The sequence below is a fragment of the Osmia lignaria genome, chromosome 14 (assembly GCF_051020975.1).
Source record: "Osmia lignaria lignaria isolate PbOS001 chromosome 14, iyOsmLign1, whole genome shotgun sequence".
Taxonomy (NCBI): Eukaryota; Metazoa; Arthropoda; class Insecta; order Hymenoptera; family Megachilidae; genus Osmia; species Osmia lignaria.
This window is the reverse complement of record NC_135045.1, coordinates 7,496,614-7,517,995: the sequence shown is the minus strand read 5'-3', so window position 1 is coordinate 7,517,995 and position 21,382 is coordinate 7,496,614. Positions and strand designations below refer to the sequence as shown.

At 31.8% G+C, this 21,382-nt stretch overlaps 6 protein-coding genes across 14 annotated transcripts; 3 read left to right on the top strand and 3 right to left on the bottom strand.

Annotated features, from left to right (window-relative positions):
- Positions 1-477: 477 nt before the first annotated feature.
- Positions 478-2,274, bottom strand: LOC117605702 (uncharacterized). Its single transcript, XM_034327329.2, has 2 exons — positions 1,778-2,274; positions 478-1,021 (listed from the first exon to the last, which is right to left on the bottom strand). The coding sequence occupies exons 1-2, from the start codon at positions 1,892-1,894 to the stop codon at positions 719-721; spliced, it is 420 nt and encodes a 139-aa protein (XP_034183220.2). The 5' UTR covers positions 1,895-2,274; the 3' UTR covers positions 478-718.
- A 705-nt stretch (positions 2,275-2,979) lies between these two features.
- On the top strand, positions 2,980-14,783 carry LOC117605699 (protein roadkill). 9 transcript variants are annotated; one of them, XM_034327315.2, is made up of 7 exons: positions 2,980-3,036; positions 9,718-9,925; positions 10,236-10,534; positions 10,677-10,925; positions 11,320-11,467; positions 11,545-11,805; positions 14,183-14,220. In XM_034327315.2, the coding sequence occupies exons 1-7, from the start codon at positions 2,995-2,997 to the stop codon at positions 14,203-14,205; spliced, it is 1,230 nt and encodes a 409-aa protein (XP_034183206.1). In that variant the 5' UTR covers positions 2,980-2,994; the 3' UTR covers positions 14,206-14,220. The 9 variants fall into 9 exon arrangements, with proteins under 9 accessions (XP_034183206.1, XP_034183210.1, XP_034183209.1 ...); XM_034327319.2 differs by lacking the exon at positions 2,980-3,036 and adding an exon at positions 7,061-7,582 and having other exon boundaries at positions 14,183-14,317; XM_034327318.2 differs by lacking the exon at positions 2,980-3,036 and adding an exon at positions 7,063-7,767 and having other exon boundaries at positions 14,183-14,317.
- Positions 3,630-13,401, bottom strand: papi (tudor and KH domain containing protein papi). The gene is made up of 8 exons (XM_034327308.2): positions 13,267-13,401; positions 12,778-13,186; positions 12,494-12,706; positions 12,255-12,418; positions 11,959-12,179; positions 6,203-6,380; positions 5,789-6,064; positions 3,630-5,451 (listed from the first exon to the last, which is right to left on the bottom strand). The coding sequence occupies exons 1-8, from the start codon at positions 13,360-13,362 to the stop codon at positions 5,203-5,205; spliced, it is 1,806 nt and encodes a 601-aa protein (XP_034183199.2). The 5' UTR covers positions 13,363-13,401; the 3' UTR covers positions 3,630-5,202.
- A 61-nt stretch (positions 14,784-14,844) lies between the features above and the next one.
- Positions 14,845-17,413, top strand: LOC117605700 (glyoxylate reductase/hydroxypyruvate reductase). Its single transcript, XM_034327322.2, has 7 exons — positions 14,845-14,973; positions 15,636-15,802; positions 15,885-16,012; positions 16,162-16,351; positions 16,426-16,589; positions 16,655-16,945; positions 17,144-17,413. Exons 2-7 carry the CDS (start codon positions 15,735-15,737, stop codon positions 17,257-17,259), a joined length of 957 nt encoding a protein of 318 aa, XP_034183213.1. The 5' UTR covers positions 14,845-14,973; positions 15,636-15,734; the 3' UTR covers positions 17,260-17,413.
- Positions 17,414-17,643: 230 nt separating this feature from the next.
- Positions 17,644-18,628, bottom strand: Lamtor3 (Late endosomal/lysosomal adaptor, MAPK and MTOR activator 3). The gene is made up of 3 exons (XM_034327330.2): positions 18,468-18,628; positions 18,045-18,272; positions 17,644-17,952 (listed from the first exon to the last, which is right to left on the bottom strand). Exons 1-3 carry the CDS (start codon positions 18,474-18,476, stop codon positions 17,815-17,817), a joined length of 375 nt encoding a protein of 124 aa, XP_034183221.2. The 5' UTR covers positions 18,477-18,628; the 3' UTR covers positions 17,644-17,814.
- A 39-nt stretch (positions 18,629-18,667) lies between these two features.
- On the top strand, positions 18,668-21,234 carry LOC143306084 (periodic tryptophan protein 1 homolog). The gene is made up of 11 exons (XM_076692346.1): positions 18,668-18,878; positions 19,010-19,068; positions 19,145-19,260; positions 19,338-19,514; positions 19,593-19,700; positions 19,765-19,939; positions 20,014-20,172; positions 20,251-20,359; positions 20,434-20,524; positions 20,598-20,834; positions 20,919-21,234. Exons 1-11 carry the CDS (start codon positions 18,816-18,818, stop codon positions 21,089-21,091), a joined length of 1,467 nt encoding a protein of 488 aa, XP_076548461.1. The 5' UTR covers positions 18,668-18,815; the 3' UTR covers positions 21,092-21,234.
- Positions 21,235-21,382: the final 148 nt, after the last annotated feature.

Sequence of the window (21,382 nt, the reverse complement as noted above, 5' to 3'; positions counted from 1 at the left end):
ATACCGGAAAAATAAAACTATTATTACTCTGAATACCTATTATACGCTCGGTTCCTTCTTTTCTGTATTTTGTTACGAAAGCAGACAAGAACCGGATGTGGAGCCGATTTTGGCATATCCGATTCACTGTGGATTCATTTGTTGTATTGAATTGTATTCGGTACAGTGCAATTGCATTATCCAAACTATGCAAATGTATCTGGTTGAATTGGTGGTATTCTAGGTGAGTATATTGATTTCGGGACGGTAATACATGCGCGTAATTTGCGCATTGTTCTGAATATTTGTTACATTTTTGTTATTAAATTAATACTCGGAATATTAAAATTGCAATTGTTAGACTTTCGTTGATAACACAATGAAAGAAACGTTTAAAATTAATCAACTTTATTATAACAATAATTGAAAACAATCGTAACAATGTATACATCTTAACAAGTATTTCATTTTAACAATTCTTACAAGAATACCATTAACAAGCTAGCTGAACATTTTTTATTTATTGAAATATATATAGAAAATTTGAATATCGGAAATCTGCCAAAATTTGCAGTCATTTTTAAATATGGCAATTAACGTATTAATCATTTTAATTAACAATCCTTGACCAACATTTCAACGATCAAACAATTCAGAATACGTATAACATTTCTTAATCTTCAAAATTGGAATTAATGGATCGTTCCTAATATCCATAATCTGATATTCATTGGATTCATCAATGATGAGCTGGATAATCAGTGTACCAACTGAAAGCTCCATTGGAATTGGTTTGTCCACCGAAATCCACGTAATCTAGGATATGAGTGGCGGACCTTTCCGCTCGAGGATTCTTCAACTCTTCCTGAGAAACACTAGGAACTTCTACGGGTACATATGCCTCGGTTTGTCGAGTGATTCTGGGTACAGGTAATGTTACTGGGCTTAGTTCGATCACGTCGAGTCCATCGATTGGTATGGCGATGTAACGACGACCCGCCGAAACACCATAAACGCCGCACAACAGAAGCAATGTTACTATCTGAAATAATATAATGAATAGTATCGTTAAATACTATCTAGTAATCATGAATGCAAACGAAGTAGCAAAACAAATTTACTCAGTATATAATTTCCTTTCCCTCGATTCGAGTAACGATGCAGCTTTCGACGAGCCACTTCAAGCACGAATGCGTAATTATTTAATATCAGACCCGAGAGATACGTGAAAAAGGTCAAGGTAACGGATTGCAATTACAAAGACCCACCCTTGAACAAATTTAACAGAAAAATTTTAATTTACCTTCGTCCTATTTATTTGTTTAATCATAAAATTATAGATCAAATATGTTTCCATGATTCTATAACATCTTATTTGGAAATAGAAATTTTCTTATTCCTGTCGGATTAATCGTTCAATCGATCGATCGGGTTCGTTTTATCGGTTATTACTTAGTTTACGACCAACCAATTAACTGGTACTCGCAATTTAAAGACAAGGTATCATCGACCTAATAAGTTCTTCCGGTGATTAACAGTTCGACTAATGGGATCAATTAGAGCGCGTCCTATTGTTTCGAAAACGTCGATCGTTTGATATATCTTTTGTATTAATTCAATCGTATGAAATTATGAGAGAAAACAAAGACACAGTGACAATAGGGCAATTAAAAAAATAAACCATCTCTTCAGAAGACTTGAAACATCTTCACTGTTCTAACACAAAGATGGTTCAGAAACACGTACCGAATAACAGATGACATTGAAAGGTTTAATTGTAAGAGAAATATAAATTTACCGAATTATTCATCTCCGGTCTGCTCGTTGTTGTTGACAGTTTAGATATTAGTCGAACTGAAGAGAGAGGTCGAGTTAACATCGTTTTATACGTTTCGCTCGGCCACAGCTTTCTCATTTTCCCCGATCTCTGAACACCACCGAGCAACAGCAATTATTTGGAGTGCTTCTTTAACCAATATTTACTTTATTCCAGAATGATTGCTGCGGCGAATAACACAAAAATCGGCAAGTTTTTTGTGTTCGTTTAGGAAGTAAGAAAACTCAGTTTGACCATTGTTTGTGTTTGCTTTACGTTCAAACACAATTAGTATTGAGAATGCTTTATTTCGTAGTTTAAAGGGAATACTTTTTCAATTTATATTGCTGTCTAAAGAGCTTTCAATTAAAATTTAAACATTAGTTGAACTAGAACATAGAATTAGAACGTTTTACTTGTACGAGTTCAAATTTTGACGCACGTATTTCGCGGGTAAATGAAATTTTGATCAGTGTCATCTAGCGAGCGATGCTCGCGGCTGCTCTTTTGGTATCAGGATAGTAGGACGTGAAGAAGTATCGCATAAGTGTGCGACAAGGGAAGACATAGCCACACCCAAATCAGAACGGCGTCATCCCGAACAATTATTAACATATTGAAACGATTAATTACTTATTTTCTGTGTACAATTTGTCTAGTGTCATAATTTCACAGAATCAAATTCTGTGTTCGTAGAAACTTTCAAGTATGGTATTTATAAATATTCTATTTGCTATTGATTAGTAATTCAGGACTCGTGTGACATTTAATGTTGAGAAAGTAGTTATTGAACTAGACTTCATTTTCCAATCATAAAATACCATAAATTAATTAGAATTAATTAACAAATAGTCAAAAATGTCAATAACGTCACAGCCGTATCCGTGCCTTCGTCTCTATATTTGTTATGTATATAATTTAGCGTAAAATGTCTAAAAACTATACATATGTGAACAATTTAATATTGCTTTATTTTAATAAGCAATCACGGAAGCGTATAAATTATACGCAGGGGGAAAGAAATTAATTTTCATTCTTAACGAAGTAGATTTTCGAAAATGACGCCATTTTGTTTTCGGGAGCATATGTCTGTCCTTGTTGCGCAGTGCTTTGTCCTTGTCGTACAATTCTCGAATACCTCTTCGCATTCTATTATGTATCCTGGTACCAAAAGTTCAGCCGCGAGCACTGTCCGCTAGATGACGCTGATCGACTTTTTTTATTTTGACAGCTGTATACAAGTAAGTTTAAAAATTCAATCCTTTTCATTCCTTTTCAATCATTTTAATACGTCGCATAAACTTTGATTTATAAAATGGTCTAGAAGCTCAGAACACATTAGAGTATTAGAGAATCAAATATGTGAACTATGTATTCTTTAAGTTAGGTAACGAAATTGAAAGAATTGTTTTGTTAATGAAGTAGGAAGTTATAACATAAATCTAATAGTCATTCACCGTGGATATAAAATCTATTGGAATAAAAACCGATAACTAATCATAGTAGACACAGGACCGCAAAAGGGTAACAGTGGAAACAGATATGGATCGGGTTGTTGGTCAGGCAAGTAAGTTGTATGTATGTACTCACTGTTCCACTGCGGTAACTTCCGATATCGCTTGTTCCTCTTACTACCACTACTATTCCTCTTCACCGAGTGCTTTGCCCTATGTTTTTTGCGGTTGTCTCCGCTGTTCCGACTTTTACTCGTGGACAAGAAGCCCCGAAAAATCGTTGATCTGGTATCACGATGCCGTAATCCGAGAAAGCAGCGCGATGGATCGAGTGAAAGGAAACGATTTAGGGTTCCGTTAGAGGTGAACAGATAAATAACTTCAGAGAACGATCATTTTATTCGTTAGAACATTCAGTTCTTATTGTACATTTTACCATTAAAGGAAATAAGATAACTTGAAAACAAAAAGATAAACTAAAAGAAACAACAACGAGTTTCGTTTAACGTTAAGTAAATACATTAACAGAAATGTTTTTTATCTTGTCTCTCTTTCTCTTCGGTTACGATCAATTAATATTATTCTCGTATTGTTTTATAAAAATATACGACCCGTAGTAGGTCTTCTTTAACTCTTTGCGTCGTAATACTTACATTCTCTTTTTACACGCCATGTTTTAATGAAAGCAATTATGCGCGAAGCAATTTAACGCGCATTCCTTTTTATAACACGTTGACTGGTACAAAAATAGAAAATAGCCATGTCTAATACAATTATGCTTTAATTACTTATTTTTACTTTTATTACACATAGTTCACCTGTTTTTTTCTTTTATTAATTATTCCATTATATAAATTTTAAGCGTGGGCTACCGGTGACCCAAATGCAGTCAACGTGTTAATCTTGAGCATACTTTATAATGAATGTGTTACGAAGAAAACAAGGCACGACTTAAACAGTAGCACTACGTGACTACTTGGAAGTACATATTAGGAAAATTTTTTGGATTTTACTGTGCTTCGTGTCGCAATTGTTCTTAATATGTCTTAACTGTTATCAAGGTCGTTGTTTCGTTGGACGCTCTTTAATATTCGCCCAGAATGCAGAACAACTTGTTTTATAGTTTGATAGTATCTAACAGTTGGAAGAAACTTCATATTATCAAAGTTGTATTAATAATAGCACAGATCATTAACAGCTCCTCTGTCTCAAGTAATATAGTCAATCTTTATCTGTATCACTTTATAGAAATTCAGTATCAATTCACGATCCTTATATAATAAAAAATTGTGTGATAAAAAACGCATGTGATTAATAAAAATCACTTGTATAAACATTATAAACGCATCATTACAACCTGTTCAAAATCAATTGCCTATTCAAAGGCATTTCTTCGGCCATATCAAAAGAACTCATCTCTTTTACGATGTTTTATTTTTACACAAGATAAAACATGTAAAACAGTTGAACATCAGGTAATGTTCAATTTCCAAATGACTTGAAACCAACAATTAATCTTGAATAGAATATAAATTGTATAGTATATATGTATTTCCATAATCTACTATAAATTACGGATGTATTACAAACGGTCTTATCAAGGTAAAAAGCGTTAGTGTACAAAGTTGAAATTTGAAACATTCTATGCTACGTGGGTCACCGGTATCCCATACCATTTGATTAGAAATAAAAAAAGAATATTATTTAACATTGAAGCAATGTAGAAATATAATTGAATTTACTTTGAAACTTTCACGCAGCATGGAACGTTTTGATATAGACAAAAAACAATTGCCAATAACGCAAAGCACACAGGATTTTCTTACTTATAAATTCTACGTTATTTCGACGGAACAAACTAATTCTATATGGCTTATCTAGACTGTCTATAAAGCTAAAGGAAATGGTTCACAGATCTTCATTAGGGTGTCTAACTTTTTTCTTTTGATTTATTTACCCCAATTCCAGTTCGTCCGAGTCATTGGATAAATCACTCTCGTATCCAGCCGGAGCGAATTGCGATGCTTTTTCAATTTTCAACTGCACCTTAGATTTGTCGTGTTGATTACTATTTCCGTTTCGTAGATAATCACCGCCCCCGTCCTCTCGACGTAGTTTCCTCTCGTTCTCGATGAACCGATCCGTCTCATCCTTCACCGGTGTGACGAGATCAATTTCATCGATCGGCACGCCATGTCGTCTCTGAAAGAAATCGATACAGAGGATACTAATGACCCGGTTGTGTTAACGGTTAACCGCAAGCAAGCGTGCTTTCCGTGGCGAGACGGAAAAACGGATGTCGATGGACTTTCTATTATACGTTCGATCCCGTTTCACTATTACATGGAAGAAATCTTATTTCTTGTCCAAACCATGTCTGTGAACTCGAGGAATTTATAGGTAAAATTGATTTTACAATGGTTCTGTATACAGAGTGTCCTATTTTAATGTATTGATTGTCATATGTGGGTGATGCTTAAATTTCTATAGGAATCGTTCTTATTAATCCAGATATCACAGTATGAATACGAAGTCTCACCAGTGGTGTTGTAAGATCAATTTCGTTGGGTGTTTGAAGATCGATGATGGATGAGTCTGTAAACTCGATGGTCGAATCCAATTTAAGTGAAGTGTTTGCAGGTGTTTCTGGGCTCAGTGTTCGTTTTGCCAACGGTGAAATTGATACAGGGCTTGAGATACCAGTGATTTCGTGGCTTTCATTAGATAACGACAGTGTTGAAGAAGCTGCCGACAATAGTGCTTCTTCTGGCTCAGCAAAACCTTCGTTTATCAGTTGTTGACCGATATTGATGTTCTATTTGAATCAGACATATGAAAATTATTATACAAAAGTATAATACGATTTCATAATGGAGAAGAGAAATGAAATTCAGTTTTGTATAGTTTATATAACAAATGAAATAATGTATAACTTAATACTCAGTTTACTTACCTTATTGTTTCTGTCATAAAGATCAACATAAGGGATTGGTAATCCTTCACGTCTAGATTTCCCATAGCTAACAGCTCGTTCTTTGTAACTTTTGATTTCAGCTATCAACATTTTCCACTCAGCTAGCCAAGTGAGTTCTTCGAATCTCTCGCAAGCCTCGCTGCTCCACTCGTTGCCTCTGAATCATAGAAAATAAGAAACATACAATATTAAAAATTGCTTCTTCTATATTTAACTCTTCCACGTAATCTCTAACTGCGAATGATTAAATATCATGATTTATATCTTCTTAGCAATATATTTGTTGCTTAAACCAAGTATCATTGATAAATTTTCCAACCAGATATTGGCCGTGGCGAATCCTCGTATTGCGAAGTTACTACGAAATTTATCGTAATAAACATGTCGGTGATTTGGCAACAGGAAGACAATCGCATGCCCAGAAATGTTATTTCGTCCCATCAATTTAAGACATTAATATACTTCGTTAAATATATAAATAACATTCTAGAATAACAAATTTTTTATTAAGTCACCTTATACCTACAGTGTCATGGAACATTCAATTCTTGAATTGGATTCAAGGCATCGAATGGTATTCAAGGAATGTTGTATTAAACTTTGGTAATTTTCCTCATACTAATTTTACACCAGTTACTGTAACCAGATGATTGAGCCAGATAAACAAAACATGTGAATATTTATGCAATATAACTTCAAGAAGAATCTCAGAAATAGTGCATACAGGGTGTCCTGTGCAACTGAGCAGAATTTTAAAATAATAGAAGATAAAAAAAAATTAAATGATATCAAATGAAGTATCATGCGATGCTTAGTACTTTAAGTATTTAAGTACTGTCTTAACATTTTTTTGTAGAATCATTACTTTAATCTTTAATCTAGACTTTAGATTAGATTTTCAAGTCACTTTGTTCTCGCCTCAGTTATCCACTTTTCATATCATTCTTCCTCTCTGCAATTACCATTAACCCTGTTTCAAAGCCGAATTTGAGGATAATAGAGGTATCGTAACACGAAACAAAGAACATGTGCGTGAAGCACCCCCATTTACCAAGGCTTAAGCAGTTTCGGGGCGTCTTGTTCCATTTATAAACGGCACAGCACAAGTGTACACGTGCGAGAAGATGAAGTGGAAGATGAGCATAGGACTCTCAGTAATGGACAGAGTGTCTCAGTCGTTTCACGATCCTCGTGGTGAACAATATCCTCGTTAAAAAAAGACAAAGAGACATAAGAGACAATAGAAAGCACAAGTACCAGTGATATTGTCTATTATACTTGAATACAATTCTCACTGTGACAACATAATAACAAAATATTAATTCATTGATAATTAATCAATCAAGGCAAAAAACTATTGTAATTATAAACAGTGAATTAAAATTATAATTTTCTTTTTCTTTTTGCTTTACTTTGTGTTGTGAACACACATGAAACATTAAATGCACAGTGCAAAACATTCAATTCGTGTGGCTTTTTTTATTAACAAGAAATATTGTTGAGTTCGATGCATTAATGAACGTTATTACAGACGTTATATTCACGTAAGTATACATTTACTTGGTAAATGTGTGTTCTCATGCTCTTTTTGATGTGAAACAGTGTCAAGTGGTGGAGTTTGAATGTCAAAGAGGAATGTTGCCAAGCTTGCTGTGTCGCCAATGTTCTGCCTATCATATTATAAATAATAAATTTTAAAGTTGACATAGAGAATGAGAAACCAAAATCGAAGAATAATACAAGTACCTCTACAATTAGAAATGAAGGATCTTAATAGATTTGTATTTGTAATGGTCTTGGACATCGTTATCGTCAATTAAGGACCATTCAGTGTGATTATTTCATTTGTTAATTTGCTCTTAAAGCTAATGGTTTCATTGTGCTTCTTGTTGTTGCAAAGGGACCTTTTGTCACCTTCACTGTCCTCTCATTCATACTTGTGTATTATGTAAATTTCCATAAAAGTTTTATCACTTATTTATAGAGTTATGAGGATATTTTTAGTTTCTAAACTTTGTAAACGTTCAGTTTACTATGTCTCCATATATTTTAGGTAGATTAACTCTCCACAGATGATCTGAAGTTTACTTTCCTCTAAATTTTTGTTTTTATGAAACACAGTTTTAACCCTTGTGTAATGAATCTTTGATGTATGATGTAGTAGAGTGTTTGATAAGTATCTTATAATATTTTTAGACCTTTATGAAAGCCTAAAACAGTAAAAAAATTAAATGAAAAAAAGCACTAAAACGCATAAGAAATCAAAATGAAATGAAATGAAATGAGAATGATAGGATAAGTTAAGATGTTTGATAATGGAAAAACAAAAGATGCTTTGCACTTTGAAAAATCAAAATTGACAGAAACAACTGTAACGAAAATAGAAAGCGTTTAGGAGTGGTCTGCGGGTTTCTGGCAACGAGGTACTCGTCGGTTTTGCCCTCGTTGTGTCGCGTGTAACCGAAGACCTTAGGTACCGTGGTAATTCCAACTCGAAAACCATCGTGTGTGCATTATCTTCGAGGTTGCACCGATGATTAGCTGTTTCGAGGCACGCGATGCGAGCCATGCTATTCGGTCAGATTGATTAAATTCGCATTCAACTACCGACAGGAATCTATCCTCATTCTAATCATACTCATGACACTATACCAGGCTCATTTCATTTCTGAGTGATAATAGATATTTGAAATTTTCAAATATTTCAAATTATTACTTCAATTTTTATTTTTACTTTTCCCTCGATTTTAAATTACAATAATAGATTAAATAAAATAATTGCTTCGATGGGATAAATCAATCTGACTATGGTTGAATTAAACTTATATCTGATTTTCGTCGACTGGAAAACACGCCTCAATTGAAATTGTGCATTCAAAAGCCTCGATTAAATTCACCCAGCAATTTCAACGGGCTATTATTTGTGATGAATTTATTTGTGATTTTTAATATCTCATAGCATTATTAATGTGTACTGAAATTGAGAAAATTACTCATTTCTATTCGTCTTTGAAATTTTACACAAGCTGTCCATGCAGCTTCATATCCCAAAATGCAGTATTAAATAAAGATAAATTAAGATCGAAAACTGGCATTGCGCCAGACGTTCATGTACTACCGTTGAACCTGCGATTTATACCTAAAACTTTGTGCATGTGCAACGCGAGAGTTTAACAATCGGCAAAGCGTTTTGCGCACTTTCTCAAAGCTTTATCGTGACTGCACGCTGCAATTACACTGCACCACGAGAATTACATTTGCCGCTAGACAGACGGATGCGAAAGAATCGAAAGTGAATTGCGAAACGGCCAAAATAAAATGCACGAAAAGTGCTGCTACAGCATAGTAAAAGAAAAAAAAAATATCACTGCAGCTTTGTTTGCAGCACTGCCATTAAAACTGGTACTTTTAATTGTAATGCTTCGAAAAAGAATTTGACGAAAAACAAATTTTTGGAATACAATAGTTCATTAAATAATAAATTGATGTTATAGGCTTTGCTATTTATACGAGAGAAGTATAAAATGGAGCTACTAGTACCAACAGTTTCAGACGTGGTGTTCAAATACACATGGCCTGTACCGAATTATAAAAAATCCATTTTGAAGAAGAGCTTTATTGATAGCCCGTCATTCGACGTAAATGTAAATGGCATTCATAGTACTTGGAATCTTTCCATCAGGTTTTGGAAGAATCCTGACGGTAAGGAAAACGATTCTCATCATCATCATTACTGCTGTCCCACTATCACCATGCAATTATCTAATGATTACAACTTCAATAATTTCAAATAAAAAATTATTTCTTAGTCACAAATATGCTCACCTATGCTTCAAGGTTCTTATATTGTCTAACAACTAAATTTGTTTAATAATAGTTAAATGAATCATCAATTTGATTAAACATTGGCCAGTTCACAATTCAATGCATATTCCTATATTTCATCATCGTCTGAAACAATGATCAATATTGATTTTATTAAACGAAAGAATGGTGCGGTGTTTGGTGACAGGGAAAAGAATGATAAACCCAGTGGTATTGTGCCTGAACATGTTGAACTGCACCGTAGATGAAGCGGAACAAGCAAAGATACGATTTCAATTTGCAGTTTTCAATGCCGACGTTAAATATTGGGAGTATTGTCACGTTAGCAGGACAGTACTCGAGTTAAAATCCTGTTTAGATATTATTTCCTTGGGCTACAGGGATTTATCCATCGTCGATAGGCATTTAAATAAGAATGGTGAAATTCTGTTAATGGTGAAGATACAGATAATCCAATACGAAAGCGAGAAACATAACTTGTCCCAGGCAAGTACTTCAAATATTCTAGGGTGGGCCAAGTCTCGTATTTTAGAATTCTAGAATTTCGGAATTTTCGAACCTTTTAGTGCCAATCGCCGTTAACTCTATAAATTAAAAAATAATTAGTTGTAAAATTAATGTGCTACAGGATATGGCTAGACTACTCAAACACCCATATAGTGCTGATACCAAATTATCATGTGGAGGTTTAAATATCACAGAGATTCCAGTTCACAGTAATATATTAGCTGCTCGCAGTCACATTCTGGCTGAAATGATGTCGCCCTTAAGGAAATCCGATGAACAGAAAAATACGGATACCGCAGAAGATAAAATATCAGATACGCCAGAATCACATGTAGGAAACGTGATTTCTAAAGAAAACAAATGTTTTAGTGTACGTGCCAGGCGTTACTCTGCACCTGTGTTACAGAATGCTCAAAATAATCTCTTTTGTGTTGAACAAACACACTAACAAATGAATGTCTTTGTTATTTGAATTTGATTTGGCTTATCAAAAAAAAATTTTTCTCTACCGACGATGTTATAGATTCATATTAAGTAAAGATTATTTTTGATTTTCTATAGAATAATAAATTATGTAATTATTAATAATTTTGTATACTAAGCTAACATAATCCTGCATTATATCACAGGAATGTATGTAATTTATGAGTGATGTTTTTTCCTAACCGAGTTTGCTAATTTCAAGAGTGAGTATTTGCCCTTTATTTTATTAGATTTTCTAAGTAACGACTTTATTACAATATCATGTATTTGAAATAATTTAGGATGACTACACATACTTCCTGGAATTGTTGCATCTTAATAAAGAGGTGGTAGAAGAATTGTTAAGATACATATACACTGATCATGTGGACAATCTTGATAATTTGGCTTCTCAACTTTTATCTCTTGCTGACCATTTTTGTTTACAAGGTACCATGAGTTATGAAATTGAACGATTAAACGAAAATATAATATCAACTATAAAATGATTTATAATTGTTTTCTAGGATTGAAAGAACTTTGCGAGAGGAATCTTATTGAAACAATAACACCCGAAAACATAGCAAGTAGGCTTCTGGTTGCTGATCAATTTGACTGTGATGCACTGAAGAAAGCAAGTTTAGCATACTGCGAGGAAAATATAACAATACTGAATAAAAGTTTAGCATGGAAAATGATGGAACAAGTGAATCCAGAATTGTTCAATGAAGTTTGCGAGGCTGGTATTGGCAGTTCAAGATCGAGTAATATGGACGATAGTGAATTAAGTAATTAACTTTACCCTTTTTTTAAATAAATCAAAACAAATTAATAGATCATTGTAAATCCATAATATATTGCTAAGAATTTTATATGCGTAAAACAGGAATATTTTATCAATGAACTTAAATGAAAATAAAAGATAACATTAAGTCGCTTACCGTGGTTTAATGTTGGATAAGGAGCACTCAATTGCCTGTAACCGTAAGCTTAAAAAGTCGGTTCGAAGTTGTAGTACAGAGTCCAATTGAACCACTTCATGATCTCCATAGTCCACGAAATATACTTCACACTGACCATTTTCAGGAGCAGAAATAATTTCAGCTCGGTACCACTGTTTGTCAAAACTAAACTTCGCAGCAACCATTTGGCCAAATGTTACCTAAAACAAATAACATAATCAAAATAACTAACCAAAATGTTATTTCAAAAGTCCAATATATGGTTATATATTTACATTTTGTAATGCATGTACTTGCTGATTTTCTTCATCATTGTAATATACAGTCATTTTAGAAACTAATTCGTCTAAAGCTATAGTTCCAGGACCGACAACTTGAATCCAAAATTGAGCAGGATTTTCTGCTGCTGATACATACACTTCCATTACTCCATCAGTAGCTAAAAATAACATATAATTAGTTTAAACCAATTGACATTCATTATTGCGCTGTTTGAATTAGATGCACTGCATACTTTGTAATGATAAAGGTTCAGCTGTTTGTGATTGTTCAGCTGCACTAACAGTGGTGTTGCGTGGAGACAATCTACCTCTAGGCAATCTTGTTGCAGAAGAAGCCTCTATTTTTGCACGTGTCTCTTTTTCCTCCTGAACTTTGTCTTCAATTTGTGACAAAGCTGCAGCAATTTGTTCGCTTGTTCCCTTTATAATGATCCTTCTTTCCACATCTGTAATAGATTAGTATTAGTTATGAAAAAAAAGACACAATTAGAAACATTTGTGCAAAAAAGTAACATACTTGGATTATAGGGATCATAGCCACTTTCAACAATGATCTTTGCACCGGAACTTATCTGAATATGTTGTATAACTTCTCCACCTTTTCCGATTATCCTTCCACATGCCTTCTGTGGTACATACATTTCATATATTTCAATTATTGGCTGATTTTCAATTATAGACTTTATCATCTTTTCAGCCAATTGGGTAGCTTCATGGCTTCCTCTTATGATGCAAATACGTTCAGAACATTCAACATCCTCTTTCTTAAAATGTATTTGCGTTTCTGTTTTATTTTGTACATCTTGTATCATTGAACCACCTCTTCCAATAACAGCAGGTACATGTTGTTTAGGTACTTTACATTCTATTGTAACTCGTCTTGAAACTTCAACATTGTTTCTTCTAGACTGTGCATCGTCTTCATCCTGTTTAATTAAATTAATTAAAGTAGAAATACATACATCTATAAGTAGATAAACTGATCTTACCTTTGATTTGATCTTACCTTTTTATATAATACATATATTACAGCAATGCTAACACTTGTTAAGGATAAACCAAGTAAAATTGGTCCTGTAAAGTATCGTGGTACCCACTTCATTTTATGTTTTAATATTTGAAATATATTATTAGTTTCGTATTATCTACTTTCGTATATGCTGATTCTAATTTAAACGTGGAACATGCTTCGGATTTGTTATGAATGTAATGCTTCATAACCTCGAAGTACTTATAAAAAACATTTATTATGTATATAAGTTATAAAAAAATACTATAAAGAGTTAGTGCAAGTTTAAATACACATTCAAATTGTTTTAAGTAAAGTTCTATTAACCGGTTTCGTCTGTCTGTAAATATCGAGAGGTTTTCGAGTTCAGATCGGAAATCGTATTTTTAAAACAGTATGCTACCAACGGTAAAATTGAAACTCGTTTAAAAAAATACAAATATACGGTGTTTATATGATACATTGTAATAAAGCCTTTATTTTACATTGATCTTTGTCATATGTTGATCTTGTAAACAAAATATCATAACATGTAATATAAATTAAAAAATCGTATTAGCCTTATTTGTTATATTGGTAATACCATCAAAAGAGGTCATGACGTAGACCCCAAGATTAGAACGTGACAGATGATTTAAATGTAACATTTACAGTACAAATTAAGATGCAGTACAATTTTTTTATTCTATACAGGAACACAAGTAACATAATATAAATATTGTGTACAGCATTGAAAGTTTGAGTATGTTATACGTTCAATTACCAACTTCGTTAAAACATACATACTTTAGTCTCTCAGGTACTGCGAACAGTAATATCTAATCAAACTTCATAACATCAATTAAAAAATTACATTATTTATGTTTTAAATAGGTATAAACTTTGTTTTCATACAATTTAATCTTTAAACTAGGTAATTGTTATGAAGGAAATTAATGGACGAAAATGATGATCATAACAGGATATCGTGGTTGATGATGGAAGAAAATATCTTAACTTTCCTGTTATCTGAAATGTGCAATTTAAAATTCTACTTGATTATTAAAATGTAAATATTGAATGCAATCTAAATTCTTTTTTATTATTATCTACTATAAATAAAAATTCACCATATGTTTATAATTCATATTATTCTACTATAACTTCTAAATATATTAACCATTAAATTATAAATTACAGTTATATGCGTACGTAAGCACTTATAAAACTTTGTTGAATGCTTAAAGTTTAAAGTACGTTATGCTTTCCTACTATAGAAGATAGTAATTCTTGCTTACACATTGTTCTCCTAGAATGGCGTAGGTAGTCAATAAGCGAGTATGTAGTTATAATTTTACCTCCGTATATTATAGTTTCCTGTTACAAAAATTTTAGAAGGTACATTTATTGTGAACGGGTAATACACGCATGCAACACCTCAAATATAGTTTCAATCACATTTTGCTATATTAACTAGAAATTTCCTTGAATTCGTTTCAGATGAGGATCATTGTATGTAATATACTGAACTATATACAATAACGATGTTATACATGCTACGTCTACGATCATTTTTATGCGCTTTGTTATGTGCATATGAAAAGAAGCAGGAATTATACTTATATTCGCGGGAAATAAACACGTACGATGTATCTCTGTTACATGTTTCCCTGTTACTACACGTTTTGGAATCACCGAAGGAGTTGGGATTTAATTTGTTAATACGTAACTATACATTTCAGATAAATACAATACACAGTTTATTTGATTGTTAAAAATATTAGATGCATTTTTTATTCAATTATAGTTTTCAATTTTATAGTAATATAGCATTTTATTTTACAGTAATCAAAAATATTAATGATATTAATCTTAATGATATGAATAGACAAAACGTTTAATAATAAGAATATTAATCTAATCTACGTTCGGTAGAAGAACATCGATTATTCTATGATAAAAATGCAGTTACGCTACTATCTTGACATATTGATATTTTTATTGACAATGATTGATGTGTAAATTATCTCAACTACATGTCAGATATGTGCTAACTTGTCTATCATTGAAAGAAAGTAGCGTCTGTACTGAACAGGGACGTATATAACGAAGGAGGTAGTAAAGTAGCTTGATACAAATAGGCGCACTACTTTTTGATACCTACTACTTCAATTCTTATCACTTCTTTACAAAAATTACAAAATTACAAAAATAATACACATTTAGTAACTGCAGAATAAATACTTTCATTTTAATGATGTTTAACTTTATTTCTGTCTATGTAATTGTATCCATTAAAAAGTGTAAGTTTATAGATTACAGACGTATAGGTGTAGCTATTATACGTGAGCTACAAAAAAAAATATCATTTGTTATCTTTATGTCAGATCGCGCTTGCGCGTATAATCAGATCTTGCGCTTATATAATGCGAGGAATATCCCGGGTTAATCAGTTTACAAAGTAATAACGACACAGAAACGCTACAATGAAACCACGTGTATTAGTCACTAGTAACGATGTGCCTTCTGCTGGTATAGATCTTTTACGTACAAAGTAAGCAAATTGTTTTCATAACAAAATTAAGACAAATTTAATTTTAAATTATTCTAATATTTAAACATTCTTTTGTATTAAGATGCGATGTCACAATCATTCAAACTTATAAGACTAAACGCGAAGATGTGCTACAAGCTCTACCAGGACACGATGCGGTATTTATTACAAGTCACATTAATGTAAATAGTGAATTTCTTGATATTGCAGGTAAATATGTAATAGTAGTAAGCTATACTTTTATAGAATTTCAAATTTTTAAATAAAAAGACATGGTCAATTAATTTGAAATTTGAAATTTGATTAGCTGATAGAATACCATATTTAATCATACATTTATTTATTAAAATATATAACAGGACCAAACTTGAAAGTAGTTTCAACGATATCAGCTGGTTACGATCATTTGGACGTTCCCGAAATTAAAAGAAGAGGTATTAAAGTCGGTAATACACCTATAGTTTTATCGGCTGCAGTTGCAGAAATTGCTGTATTCTTGGCGTTAGGCGCAGCGAGACGAACTCACGAAGGACGTCTGAAACTTGAACAGTAACTAGAAAGAGACTTCAAATTTTCCATTAAAAAGCTTAAAAGCTTTAAATCTAATTTTTTCATAAATGTAGAGGTCAAGTGGACAGTCATCTGCAATGGTTGCTCGGTCACGGTTTCCAAGGATCAACTGTTGGTATCGTTGGTTTGGGCAATATTGGGCAAGCTATTGTCAAACAATTAAAAGGATTTGATGTGGGTCGTTTTGTTTATACAGGTCATTCTCGTAAAAAAGCAGGTACGGTAAAATGAAACGCATCAATAATTTAATAGAGTTTTATTAAATATTTAAATTCTGAGTAGGGGATGAACTTGGCGCCCATTTTGTATCCCTTGATGAGCTTCTTGAACAAAGTGACTTTGTAATCGTTGCTGTACCGTTAACTAATGAAACAAGGGGATTGTTTAACGACAATACTTTCGGTCAAATGAAAAAAACGGCAGTATTTGTAAACGTTGGACGTGGAAAGGTTGTAAATATGGAAGCTCTGGTTAAAGCACTTCGTAATAAAACTATTTTTGCGGCCGGACTAGATGTTACGGACCCTGAACCACTACCTCCTGACCATGAACTTCTGAAACTTCCTAATGCTGGTTAGTATCATTTATTATATAAATACATTTAACATTATAAACATGTCGGGTGATAATAAATTACTATTTCTAAGTTTGATTAATATTTTATTATTAGAAATTATATTCTACAATTTTACATAGTATTTGCTTATTATTTAATCATAGAAATATTTAGCAAAATTTTATGTACATTAATATGTATATAATGTACTGCAGTGATCATACCACATATGGGCAGTGCTACTGTGAAAACTAGGACTGATATGTCGATTACTGCAGCACAAAACATTCTCAATGGGTTAGAGGGTAAGCCATTAGTGTATGAATTATAAAGTTTTGTTATATAGTTTAATACCACATGTTCATTTGAAATGATATACTTTTATATGTTTAAGAATATTTACTGATATAACCACATATAACACATACTTTAATATCACCCTTTTTTTACACAGATTTATACTATTTACACATGTAAAACTTGAATAACTTTTCTTTAAACATTTATACTCTAATTTTTAATATAAATTACATATTGCAAAGTATTGAAATGTTTCTTTGATGATGTACAATAGAAACTGTTTTCTATTTATTACAAAAATTTGTAAAGTCTTTAAAATCTTTTCTCCACTTCTTACATTATTCTGTTATAAAATATTTCAGATACTTTCTTCCTTTCAAATAGCTATTTAAAATATATAAAAATGGTAATGAAAGGAAATACAAATATAAAAAATTGTAATTTGAATATTTTTTGTAAATTAGACAAACAATAATGTAATAAAGTCTCTAGCATTATTTGTAATATTTGTGTTCATTACAAGTGTTTACCAAATTTAACTGTAAACATTTGGTATTTATCACCCGTAATGCACAACAGGTAACCATCAGGCTTCCACTACTGCATTTTTTAAATTGCTTAGGATTGGATCAATTTTACTTTCCAAAGATAAAATATGACCTGTATTACAGTTATGACCAGCAATAAAACTAATAACTAAAGGTAACTTGTTCATTTGAACGACCTGTGAAACAAGTTATATATGTTTTAAGAGAAAAACATAATGTAATACAAAAATGTAATAACATATTGTACAAACATGTACTGTTTTGTTACCTGATAACTACTATACATGCATATAATAGTTTTATTTTTTCCAAGTCCTAATTTACTTCCTTGGTCTGTAGCCATTCCAAATGTAGACAAGAAACTTGCTCTCATGGCTAATTCTGGTGCTTTCTCATCAGCAACAGAAATAACAGGTACCCCATCCCTATCTGTTATCAATATACTGTGAAGTCCTTCTACGCTACTTAGAAGCCCGTAAAGAAACTTTTTTAATTCCTGAAATAATAAAAATTAAAAAATAAATAACGTAATTTTATTAAATTATTATGTTATATATTTCTTTTTAATAAAATAAAGATCTATTGATACAAAAATTGTGTATCTATCTTAGGACATTTAAATCAGTTATAACCTGAAAAGATTCAAATCATACCATTTTAAAAGCGAACGTAACATAATTTCTCAACTTACAGCAGTCATTTTTAATATCCCTAATTATAGATACCAAATTTCAATTTATAAATGTATATAAATTTAATAAATCTTAAATATTAAGATTACAAAATACTACTTTTGACAGACTGTCATGCGGTAGGCGTACATAGAAGGCGCACGCATCGTAATCTGGATCGTTAAAATCATAACCCCTTCGGTAACAAAGGCACGTTCTGTCCTTTTATATCTGAGTCATCTCCACGTGCAATGTGAGATGCAAATGCACCACGTGGATTTCTATATTGATCTTAATATTCAACATTATTATACGAAATTGTAAATATTTGTATTATAATTCTTAATGTAAATATATAAACATAAAAAATGAATGTAATACCGTGTACAGTTTGGGTAAAAAAAGGTGTTGCCTCTACAACCCCTCAAAAGGTTAATTATTAACATAAAATTCAAAATTCAATTCAGATTTGAGTCAACTTTTTGCTTTTAATTCATCTTAATATAAGCCTAGCTATTATTGTTTCATATAACATATTGAATATTTGTTCTGGATCTTTTAGGTTCAATTGACACCACAAGAGTTGGAACTGATTATAAAACAAACACAATTTGAATTACAGTAGGTATTATAATAATTTGTGATTAGTTAATAGAAAAATAATTTTACAATTATTAAAACATTTCTGTTTTCTTAGAGATGCTGAAAATGATTCAGATGGAGAACAGGATAACACTAAAGAACAGAAAATTGAAATAGAATCCGAGCTTGATGTAACTGATGAATATAACTTTGACAAATATGATGAAGAATGTATGATAAATAATTTGATGTGTTATATTAATAATAAGAGTCAAATTTTTTCTTAAAATATTCATTTTTATATGCAGCCAGTAACATACATTGCAGTATTAAGAATATTGCATCTTTTGGAGAAGATGGTAAAGATCCCTTAGTGACAGGGGAAGATGATGATTCTGAAAAAGAAGATGATGCTATTAAAAGTGATGACAATCTTGTATTACTAGGACGTGTTGATGGAGATGCTAGCATTTTAGAAATATTTGGTTTGTCTAAAATATCTGAATTTTTATTTTCTGATGAACAAACTTATATTTTTACAAATGATTTATTTGTCTTCTCAGTTTATAACGAAGCTGAAGGTTCATTTTATTGTCATCATGACATATTGTTGCCATCATTCCCATTGTGTATAGAATGGCTTAATTATGATCCTGCAGATTCAAAACTAAGTAAGTAAAAATAATATTTATGAAATTATAAGTTTTAAATACAAATGCCATTGTTTTTTTCAAGGTAATTTATGTGCAATTGGAAATATGACTTCTGTAATAGATGTATGGGATTTGGATTTAATAGATTGCTTAGAACCAGCTTATAAACTTGGTAGAAAACCAAGTAAAAAGAAAAATCAAAAACGTGTTGGACACAAGGATGCTGTGTTAGATTTGGCATGGAATGAAAATTATGTGTCAGTGATATAATACAATTAAAATTAAAAATTGTATACTTATCATTAAACGTAACACTATCAACTTCTTTCAGACATGTTCTTGCTAGTGGGTCAGCTGATCAAACAGTTCTACTATGGGATTTAGAGAATGGAACACCTGTCAATAAGTTTGCTTCTTTTAATGAAAAAGTTCAATCAATACAGTGGCATCCAACAAAAACACATCAGCTATTGACAGGTTGTGCAGATAAGTATGTCTATTAATTTTTAATTAATTAGAAATATTTCTCAGTTATTTTTCAAATATTTATATTTAATTTTGTATCTAGGGTAGTGAGATTATTTGACTGCAGATATCAAACAATTGTGAAGTGTTGGGAAGTATCAGGAGAAGTAGAAAGAGTGTTATGGAATCATTTTGATTCAAATTACTGTATAGTAGGTACATTAAATATTTAACTTTTATATGTAACATGAGATATACATATATAAACGTGTTACACTCATTTCAGGTAAGTACTACTAATGGATACTTACACTATGCTGATATTAGAGAAGATAAACCTATTTGGAGTATAGAAGCTCACACAAACGAAGTTACAGGTAAATGTTGGTGAGACTTAAGTGAAAATAATTAAAGTTAACACAGGGTATAATTTCTACATTGTGACTTCAGGTTTATCTCTTAGCTCATCATGTCCTGGTCTTCTTGTTACCTCGGCAAATGACGGTATTATAAAAATATGGGATATTATTAATACCGCGGAACCACAGTTAATTTTAGAAAAGAAAAGTAATCTTGGTGCCCTACTATGTCTTGCACCAAATCCAGATAACCCGTTTGTATTTGCTGCTGGCGGAGACAGTAAATCATGCAACTATAAAGTATTTAATTTCTTGGATATACCAGAAGGTATATTTACAACAAATTTTACATTTTCGTATAATTAGACATTCGTAATATTTAAACAAAATATATAATTTTGTTTCTATACAGTACGCGAAAGATTTCAATCTAGAATAGATGCTGCACCGAGAGGGAATAATCACAATACCAGTCCACAAGATGATACAGAAGAAATGGTGGATGTAACTGAAAATATGGATTCAATGATGCTTAACGCGCGTGGACCGAAAACATTAACTAAACACAAAAAGGGCAGTACATAAAACAGTCAAATCTCAATGATGAATTTTGTAAAGACTGCAAATTAAAGGTACAGTACCCGTATTTTGATACTTGTATATTGTTATGATATAAATAAAACATTAAAAAGGAATATACTTGGATGATTAAATTATAATTTTATTCTTTCTTCTTAAAACATGTAGTTTATTTTTCTTTGCAATAATATAATGTTAATTTCAACAATAGTTTTCGAAAGTTTTACAGTCTGTACAACATAGTAATTTTGTTCTAATCATTTACAACACACACAAATTCAATATAATTTCAACACT